The 10,823-nt window shown below is 51.8% G+C and overlaps 1 protein-coding gene across 1 annotated transcript in view; it reads right to left on the reverse strand.

Annotated features, from left to right (window-relative positions):
- The window catches only part of LOC123748401 (putative neural-cadherin 2), a 109,566-nt gene that overhangs the window by 34,598 nt on the left and 64,145 nt on the right, over positions 1–10,823 (reverse strand). Inside the window, exons 7-8 of the mRNA XM_069339595.1 lie at positions 6,626–6,834; positions 3,416–3,576 (exon numbers count right to left, since the gene is read on the reverse strand). Of these exons, the coding sequence (XP_069195696.1) occupies positions 3,416–3,576; positions 6,626–6,834 (370 nt within the window). The remainder of the gene's footprint in view (positions 1–3,415; positions 3,577–6,625; positions 6,835–10,823) is intronic.

The following is a 10,823-nucleotide window of genomic DNA, read 5'->3' on the forward strand; positions in this document are numbered from 1 at the left end:
GGAACACTCACCTGCCTACCTCCAGGTGGGAAGGGAACCGTCACTTGCCTACCTCCAGGTGGGAAGGGAACCTTCACCTACCTGCCTCCAGGTGGGAAGGGAACCGTCACCTGCCTACCTCCAGGTGGGAAGGGAACCGTCACTTGCCTACCTCCAGGTGGAAAGGGAACCCTCACCTGCCTACCTCCAGGTGGGAAGGGAACCGTCACTTGCCTACCTCCAGGTGGGAAGGGAACCTTCACCTACCTGCCTCCAGGTGGGAAGGGAACCGTCACCTGCCTACCTCCAGGTGGGAAGGGAACCTTCACCTACCTGCCTCCAGGTGGGAAGGGAACCGTCACCTGCCTACCTCCAGGTGGGAAGGGAACCGTCACTTGCCTACCTCCAGGTGGGAAGGGAACCTTCACCTACCTGCCTCCAGGTGGGAAGGGAACCGTCACCTGCCTACCTCCAGGTGGGAAGGGAACCGTCACTTGCCTACCTCCAGGTGGGAAGGGAACCTTCACCTGCCTACCTCCAGGTGGGAAGGGAACCTTCACCTACCTGCCTCCAGGTGGGAAGGGAACCATCACCTGCCTACCTCCAGGTGGGAAGGGAACCGTCACTTGCCTACCTCCAGGTGGGAAGGGAACACTCACCTGCCTACCTCCAGGTGGGAAGGGAACCGTCACTTGCCTACCTCCAGGTGGGAAGGGAACACTCACCTGCCTACCTCCAGGTGGGAAGGGAACCGTCACTTGCCTACCTCCAGGTGGGAAGGGAACCGTCACCTACCTACCTCCAGGTGGGAAGGGAACCGTCACCTGTCTACCTCCAGGTGGGAAGGGAACCTTCACCTACCTGCCTCCAGGTGGGAAGGGAACCGTCACTTGCCTACCTCCAGGTGGGAAGGGAACCTTCACCTGCCTACCTCCAGGTGGGAAGGGAACCTTCACCTACCTGCCTCCAGGCGGGAAGGGAACCGTCACCTGCCTACCTCCAGGTGGGAAGGGAACCGTCACTTGCCTACCTCCAGGTGGGAAGGGAACATTCACCTACCTGCCTCCAGGTGGGAAGGGAACCTTCACCTACCTACCTCCAGGTGGGAAGGGAACCGTCACCTGCCTACCTCCAGGTGGGAAGGGAACCTTCACCTGCCTACCTCCAGGTGGGAAGGGAACCGTCACCTACCTACCTCCAGGTGGGAAGGGAACCGTCACCTACCTACCTCTAGGTGGGAAGGGAACCGTCACCTACCTACCTCCAGGTGGGAAGGGAACCTTCACCTACCTACCTTCAGGTAGGAAGGGAACCTTCACCTACCTACCTTCAGGTGGGAAGGGAACCGTCACCTACCTACCTCCAGGTGGGAAGGGAACCTTCACCTACCTACCTCCAGGTGGGAAGGGAACCGTCACCTACCTACCTCCAGGTGGGAAGGGAACCGTCACCTACCTACCTCCAGGTGGGAAGGGAACCGTCACCTACCTACCTCCAGGTGGGAAGGGAACCTTCACCTACCTACCTTCAGGTGGGAAGGTAACCTTCACCTACCTACCTTCAGGCGGGAAGGGAACCGTCACCTACCTACCTCCAGGTGGGAAGGGAACCTTCACCTACCTACCTCCAGGTGGGAAGGGAACCGTCACTTACCTACCTCCAGGTGGGAAGGGAACCGTCACCTACCTACCTCCAGGTGGGAAGGGAACCGTCACCTACCTACCTCCAGGTGGGAAGGGAACCTTCACCTACCTACCTTCAGGTGGGAAGGGAACCTTCACCTACCTACCTTCAGGTGGGAAGGGAACCGTCACCTACCTACCTCCAGGTGGGAAGGGAACCTTCACCTACCTACCTCCAGGTGGGAAGGGAACCTTCACCTACCTACCTCCAGGTGGGAAGGGAACCTTCACCTACCTACCTCCAGGTGGGAAGGGAACCGTCACCTACCTGCCTCCAGGTGGGAAGGGAACCTTCACCTACCTGCCTCCAGGTGGAAGGGAACCTTCACCTACCTACCTCCAGGTGGGAAGGGAACCTTCACCTACCTGCCTCCAGGTGGGAAGGGAACCGTCACCATGTTGGACGCACGTGGTCACACATGTGGGGATCTTGATCATCGACTGCATATTGCCATCATGCAACTCAGCAGCAGTTGTCAACAGTAGAGTCAACGCTACGCGCAGATGTACATCTTCATCCAAGTGTGACTATACTGCTACAAGCAGACCATCTTGAGCAGCGGCGCTGCACACACTCTCTATAGCTAGCTCGTGGCCCAGCAGAGAATGTCATAGATTTTATAATAAAGAAGAAAAAGTCAGGCGTTTAGTACTCCGTTCCTTCCTGCTACGAAGAAAGCTAGGACCACAACCAAAACTGCTGTTAATAACCTTCCTACCTCCAGGTGAGAAGGGAACCTTCACCTACCTACCTCTAGGTGGGAAGGGAACCTTCACCTACCTACCTTCAGGTGGAATGGAACCTTCACCTACCTACCTTCAGGTGGGAAATGAACCGTCACCTACCTACCCCCAGGTGGGAAGGGAACCTTCACTTACCTGCCTCCAGGTGGAAGGGAACCTTCACCTACCTACCTTCAGGTGGGAAATGAACCGTCACCTACCTACCCACAGGTGGGAAGGGAACCTTCACCTACCTGCCTCCAGGTGGAAGGGAACCTTCACCTACCTACCTTCAGGTGGGAAATGAACCGTCACCTATCTACCCCCAGGTGGGAAGGGAACCTTCACCTACCTACCTCCAGGTGGGAAGGGAACCTTCACCTACCTGCCTCCAGGTGGGAAGGGAACCTTCACCTACCTACCTCCAGGTGGAAGGGAACCTTCACCTACCTGCCTCCAGGTGGGAAGGGAACCTTCACCTACCTACCTCCAGGTGGAAGGGAACCTTCACCTACCTACCTCCTGCTGGAAGGGAACCTTCACCTACCTACCTCCAGGTGGAAGGGAACCTTCACCTAACTACCTCCAGGTGGAAGGGAACCTTCACCTACCTGCCTCCAGGTGGGAAGGGAACCTTCACCTACCTACCTCCAGGTGGAAGGGAACCTTCACCTACCTACCTCCAGGTGGAAGGTAACCTTCACCTACCTACCTCCAGGTGGAAGGGAACCTTCACCTAACTACCTCCAGGTGGAAGGGAACCTTCACCTACCTACCTCCAGGTGGAAGGGAACCTTCACCTACCTACCTCCAGGTGGGAAGGGAACCTTCACCTACCTACCTCCAGGTGGAAGGGAACCTTCACCTACCTACCTCCAGGTGGGAAGGGAACCTTCACCTACCTACCTCCAGGTGGAAGGGAACCTTCACCTACCTACCTCCAGGTGGAAGGGAACCTTCACCTACCTACCTCCAGGTGGGAAGGGAACCTTCACCTACCTACCTCCAGGTGGAAGGGAACCTTCACCTACCGGCCGTCAGGAGTGTCGGGGGCCATAGTGAGGTCGCCGGTGTCAGTGTCAAGGAAGAAGCCAGACAGATGGTGTCTCCAGGAGTACGTCTTGGCGGCGGCGTCCCAGTCGTCGGGGTCCTGGACGTACACTCTCCCCAGGGGCACCGGCCTCCCCTGTGGCTGGGGGAGAGAGAGAGGAAGGTGAGAGTGACACTCTCCCCAGGGGCACCGGCCTCCCCTGTGGCTGGGGGAGAGAGAGGAAGGTGAGAGTGACACTCTCCCCAGGGGCACCGGCCTCCCCTGTGGCTGGGGGAGAGAGAGAGGAAGGTGAGAGTGAAACTCTCCCCAGGGGCACCGGCCTCCCCTGTGGCTGGGGGAGAGAGAGAGGAAGGTGAGAGTGACACTCTCCCCAGGGGCACCGGCCTCCCCTGTGGCTGGGGGAGAGAGAGGAAGGTGAGAATGACACTCTCCCCAGGGGTAGAGGCCTCCCCTGTGGCTGGGGGAGAGAGAGGAAGGCGAGAGTGACACTCTCCCCAGGGGTAGAGGCCTCCCCTGTGGCTGGGGGAGAGAGAGGAAGGTGAGTGTGACACTCTTCTCTGGGGCGCTGGCATTCCTGTGATTTTTTATTTCACTTCGTAGTGAATTCTCAAACACACACACACATACACATGCACACACCGTCATCGCTCAGGGATCGTAGTCCATGGGCCCGGGTTCAATTCCCGGTAGAGGAAGAAATAGACGGGAAAAGTTTCTTTCACCTGAAGCCCCCTGTTCACGTAGCAGTAAATAGGTACATAAGAATAAGACCGCTCGTTCGGGCTACATCGTGGGTATTTGTGCATTCGAGAGAAATGTGTGTGATAGAGGAAAAATAAGTCTGGAGTAAGAAAGGCGGGCTCCAAGAGCTGACACCTCGATCTTAACGGCACAAACTGTAAATGCTCATAGTAACTACACACACGCATATACACGTACACACGCATTTATTAACAAGAATAAACACAAATGGGAAGAGTATTTCACCTAATTCTGCTCTTCACCTATCTGTATATAGTTACCTTGGAGTTAGTCAGCTGCTGCGGCCTGCATCCTGGGGATGCATATATATAAGTAAGATAACAATTTATGTAGTAGCCGATGAGGAACCATTATGTCGTGAGACGTTACACACGACAACCGACGGTTAGAAGGGCGGGATGCAGAGCCACGAGCTGGATCCTGTAAACACACATAGTAAATAGGAACAGTAAATACACACACACTCACATACAGCCCTCACTTGGCCCTCAGCCTACCTCTCCTCGAGATTCACTGTCTGACCCCACGGTCGGGAGCCGGTCGGCCGAGCGGACAGCACACTGTACTTGTGATCCTGTGGTCCCGCGTTCGATCCCGGGCGCCGACGAGAAACAATGGGCAGAGTTTCTTTTACCTTATGCCCCTGTTACCTAGCAGTAAAATAGGTATCTGGGTGTTAGTCAGCTGTCACGGGCTGCTTCTTTGGGGGTGGAGGTCTGGTCGAAGATCGGGCCGCGGGGACACTAAAGCCCCAAAATCATCTCAAAATAACCTGAAGATAACCCCTCCCCCACCGGCCCATCACCCCTCTACAGCCGTTCAGCGCCCACCCCCGTACTTGCATCAATTCCTCTCTAATCATCAACTTATCATCACAACCAATACTTAATCTAACTTCTCATTTACATCTCACACCAGTAGAAACATATTAAAAACTATTTTTTGAGAACACAGGTAATATCGTGTTCAATGAATGCCTTAAGAAATAGTTTACAAATACTGTTGGAGTTACAAATAAAACTGAGGAAATAAAAGAGAGTTTGAAAAAAAGTTCAGAATATTATTGCAGTATTGGTAACCAAGATTAATAATATTATCTCAGATGTAATATTTTCAGGAGATTACTAGCCATTACAAAAATAAAGGTTACAAATACAGGGAGGGGTTGTAGCACTCCTAGTTACAAAAAAAAGTTTGACAGTGAAAGTTTTAGGAACTATGTTAATGCAACTGTATACACAGTGTTGGAAGAATGCAGAAACGCATTTTGGGTGAGGCTAATAGCTCTTGTACATTTTCAGTGTTACTTCTGAAGCAGTGGGCCCTTAAACTGACCATTTTTCGGGGTGTTGACGAGACCCACCGTGTCACTGCCTAATGTTATTCCAGTTAAAGAGCCAATGAGTTGTACAAATAATAATAATAATGGGAGTACGTAACCTCCCCATTGTTTCAGTGGCTATTCATTAAAGGCCCAACTGTGTGTAGACAAATTATAATGGCTATCTTGTGGTTATTTTGAAAGGATTTCGGGGATTAGCGTCCCCCGCGGCCCGGTCCTCGACCAGGCCTCCTTTTTGTTACAACCCCCCAGGAAGCAGCCCGTAGCAGCTGTCTAACTCCCAGGTACCTATTTACTGCTAGATAAACAGATGTAACAGGGTGAAAGAAACTCTGCCCATTTGTTTCCACTATCGCCTGGGATCGTACCCGGAACCTCAGAACTACGAATCCAAAGCCCTGTCCACTCAGCTGTCAGGCCCCGTCAATGGTTGGAGATTACAGTACACTTATTTCAAGTTGTTGATGTCTGACTGAGATTCAGTCATCCTCTGGACGACCGGTTGGGGGAAAGGGGGAGGGAATTATCAGGGGTAAGGCCTCAAGCCATTACGACTATATAGCACTTGGAAGGGGTCAGGATAAGGATTTGAGCTGGAACGGAGGGAAAGGAATGGTGCCCAACCACTTGGACGGTCGGAGATTGAACGCCGACCTGCATGAAGCGAGACCGTTGCTCTACCGTCCAGCCCAAGTGGTTGGGTTCGGGAGGAGGGAGATGACGGTTAGTTTGAGGTCCAATAAGTTGGTACTGAAGTTCCTTCAGTACCAACCCAGTGACTGATAGAAGGAAAGTGACAACAGAGACTTACCTGACGGTGTGGGCAGTGTCTGCAGGGGTATGGGTAATGAACAGCCTGTAGGATATTTCTCTGCAGGGTGTGGACAGTGACTGACCTGGAGGGTGGCACTGACCTGGAGAGTGTAGAAAGTAACTATAGCCTGGAGGGTGGCACTAACCAGCAGGGCGGCACTGATCTGAAGGGTGTGGACAGTGACTATAGCCTGGAGGGTGGCCCTGACCTGGAGGGAGTGGACTGTGACTATAGCCTGAGAAAGTGGCACTGACCTGGAGGGTGGCACTGACCTGGAGGGTGTGGACAGTGACAGTCTTGGCGGCGGGGGTCATGGGGTTATCGTTGAGGTCGCCCACATGGACGGTGAGGGTGGCGGTGGCGGAGAGGGGCGGCCAGCCGGCGTCCGCCACCACCAGCGGCACCAGCAGGGAGCGCCGCTCCTCCCTGTCTAGCCCCATCCGCGTCCACACCACGCCCACGCCACGCCCCTCGTTCCCTCCTGCAGGAGAATTCAGTGGTTAATATACCACCGGCTAGTACGGCCACGCCATTCGTATTCCTTTGAAGAAGAACATAAAGGGGCATACTGTATCAACAACAATAATTCAATGGCAATATCCAGGCTCAGACACACACACACGCCCGGATTACGCCCTCAATATGCCAACAAACTGTTTCAGACGACAAACCCATAATCACTAAAGTCCAGAGTAAGTCCTTCAGATTTGCGTATCGGACCGAACAGCGTTGATGGTGTGGAGAGCACCGCTGCCTTCACTGCTGCTGTCGCCGGTCACTGCCGCCAGCCCCATACATATCACCTCCACCACCACCACCAGCAACCCGACAACCATTACCAACAGCACCCTTGACAACTATCACTATTACCACCACCACCACCGGCAGCCCTGTAACCTGCACCACTGCAGCACCACCACCATCTCTACCTCCATCACAACTACCACCACCACAACTCCCACTAGCAGCTGCAATAGCACCAGAGAGAGAGAGAGTATTACATAAATGATGCCCAGAAAGGTCAGCAGAGGTTTTGATTAATCCTGCACTCATGCTCTCGGGAGTGAACGTTCTATGTGTGCCACGAAAGCTTGGCTGAAAAGAACAGTAAATCTCTCCTCGAAATTCTCTTTCTGCCCCTGAATATCATCAACAATATTACCACTGGGAACACTGTCTCTGGTCAGTGAATTGGCTAATCTATATATATATATATATGTCGTACCTAGTAGCCAGAACGCAGTTCTTGGCCTACTATACAAGGCCCAATTTGCCTAATAAGCCAAGTTTTCCTGAATTAATATATTTTCTCTAATTTTTTTCTCATGAAATGATAAAGCTACCCATTTCATTATGTATTAGGACAATTTTTTTTTATTGCAGTAAAAATTGACGTAGATATATGACCGAACCTAACCAACCCTACCTAACCTAACCTAACCTATCTCTAGAGGTTAGGCTAGGTTAGGTAGCCGAAAAAGTTAGGTTAAGTTAGGTTACGTAGGTTAGGTAGTCGAAAAAACATTAATTCATGAAAACTTGGCTTATTAGGCAAATCGGGCCTTGCATAGTAGGCTGAGAAGTGCGTTCTGGCTACTAGGTACGACATATATATATATATATATATATATATATATATATATATATATATATATAATTTTTTTTTTTTTTTTTATTTTTTTTTTTTTAAACCTAGAAGGGGTACCACCTCTGGTGCAAGTGTAGGGACCCATAGCCTCGGAGAAGAAAATAAAGAGTACTCAGAGAAGACCTTGTGGATCCTCACTGAACACTTTGATATTTTCTTCTCCTACCACCCTTATTCTTTTGGTATGTGTGTATATTTATCTAACTTTATTTTAAAATGTCATTACACAAAAAAAGTTACAATATTGATTACATGCAGAGTGCAAGGCTGCTTGTCACAAGTTGTACAGCTCTTCCAGCTCCTCAGATGGCGGGCAGGAACCATGGATGCAGTGAGCATTTCCTCTCTGGATTGCCACACTAAGGCGCTGAAAAAGAAAACTGGCAGCTCTAGGGTCTCTAGTTGTTTCGATTAGCTTAGACCCCAACTCCTTCAAAAAGCTAGCAGCACTTTACCCCAGGCACCAAGTGTCTCTGTGGCAATGGGGACAAAATTGTAGGTGCTCAAGGTCTCTGTATTTACGTGACTTGGCCGCTTCCCGGTGATTGGCAGCTCCTCCTGCTTGTGTAGCACTGAAGTCAACATAGGTATTGGCTAAAGTTGAAACGCATGTGTAGTCCCACACCAACTGTCTACCATTCTTCCAGGGGTTCACCGTGATTCCGTCTGGGCGACCGACAGGCTCATCAGAGTTGCGGGACATTAGGTAACGGGGCTCTCTCTCTGCTTGACAACCGGCTGTGGTAAGGCTTCTCTTAATAATGTCATTAACCTCGCCGTGTCTTGCATGCCATCCTCCTGTCCTTTGGCAGAGAAGGCCATGCCGTCCGTATCTGTCGGCCTCTGCCTCGCCGCAAATACACCTGTATTCGGTGTGGATTGGGGCAGCGAGGCGGAGAGCCACGGCAATTCGGAGGGCCTGCGGTGTGAGACGGGTGCCGGTTGCTGACATTGGGGTTGCTAATAGGAAATCACCTGCATGGGGAGCTGCTACAGATCTAAGTCGGGCAGTGTCAAGTGGTGTTGTCGCAGCTTCTAGCAAAGTCGCAGCTTCTTGGTCGGCAATGGGGCGATCCCAGCTGGATTGCTTATGGGCTTCAGAAGGCGGTGGTTGGGGTGCTGGTCCTGCGAGAGAGACCCATTTGGTTGTGCAGTCTGTGAAACTGGGATCATGTACCCCAGCCTGTTGAACTAGGTGCTCAGGTAGGATTTCCTTCACCAAGTTGTCAGACCCCATTGAAGAGGACAGGAACGCTGGTACAGCAATTTGTGTTGCTGTGCGCACGCCAAGGCCCCCGAGTCTGACAGGAAGGGAGGCCTGTTTCCACTGTAAGTAGCTGAGGGAAAGATTGAGGGCTTTTTCTAGTGTTGATTTCAGCAAGCTGTCGTACTCTTCTAATTTAATATTGTTGAAAGATGGCGAACATCTTAGAAAGTAGGTCAGCCTGGGGAGGGACAAGCATCTGGTGATGAGGTAGAGCGCATCATGAGCATCGATGTCTTCAATCCTCTCGTTCATCCTCTTCAGGTCAGTGATCTTCTTACCAAGGACCCCGTCGATGGCATTCCTTCCAAGAGGAGCACCTAGGAGTGTGCTGTCCTCAGAGTGAGGCCTAGGCTTGCTCCTTGCTCCTGAATTATTCTTATGTCGTCCAAGAGTGAGGCTGGGGAGCCGGCTAGAGTACCATCGTCCAAAAACCAAATGTTGAGCTCACTGGACAGGTTATCGGTGACTTCCTTGATAACTAGGCAGAAAAGAAAAAGAGCAAGGGGGTCACCCTGTTGGACACCTTCTTGTGATTCAATTTCATGTTCCCCAAAAAGCAGAGTTAGATTCTTGCTATAGCATGAGTTTACAAACGGGTAGAGGGAAGGAAAAAGGCGATGAACTGCACTGAGTACTGCATCCCTTCTAACCAGATTGAAAGCATTTTTGAAGTCCAGCTTTATCAGGGCTTTTTCATCCGTAATGTTGGCAATGTAGGCTCTAGCTGCATGAGCCGCTGCCTCACACCCTTGGGGAATGCCAAACCCAAGCTGTTTTGGCTTCAGCATGTCGGCTGCTGCCTGACTAACTGCTCTAGCAGCAGCCTTAGCGACGAGACGCCGGAGTGAATTGCCCACAGCTATCGGTCTGATTCCTCCATCTTTTTTCCTCAGGGCACAGAGGGTAGCGCCAAAAAAGAGAGGCCGTATGGTTTCTGGTATGTTGCCAGCTAGACATGTGTTGGCGAATCTAGTTAGTTCCACCAGGAGGCCCTGTGCAATGTCTCCCAGTGCAGGGTTGAGCATTTGTTTGATATGGTTGGGTCGTAGTCCTGTGAACCCACCTGCTGATCCTGGTGGGAAGGATAAAGCTGCTTTATGCACCATGGATTCGAGCACACACAGGGGTTCTGCTCTGGTGACACCGACTAGGGGAACACTGTCATCACGAGGAGCTCTGGGTGGGTGCTTTTCCCTCAGGGCTTGTGCTGTATGGGCATCCCTGGTGGCAACTGTGTCTTCACTGGTGATGACTTTAATCGCCCCTATTGTGTTGCCTTCTTCTATTTTCTTGCTGACTGTTGCTCTGATTTTGGATGCCTCGGTTCTGCTGTTGATACCTTTCCTGCGGTGGGTGTTTTTGGCACGGGTGAGGAGGGGTGCATGGTTGTCCTCTCTAGGAAAACTATTTATAGCCATAATGACCGACGAAGCTAGTGATTTGTCTCTCCTTGCAGGGACAGCTAGGCATATGTAACCAAACAGGAGAAGGTTGTGCCATGCTTGGATGATTCCGGAGGAATCATCCATTGACCTTTTTCAAGAGGCTGGATAGT

Source organism: Procambarus clarkii, chromosome 42 (assembly GCF_040958095.1).
Source record: "Procambarus clarkii isolate CNS0578487 chromosome 42, FALCON_Pclarkii_2.0, whole genome shotgun sequence".
Classification (NCBI taxonomy): domain Eukaryota; kingdom Metazoa; phylum Arthropoda; class Malacostraca; order Decapoda; family Cambaridae; genus Procambarus; species Procambarus clarkii.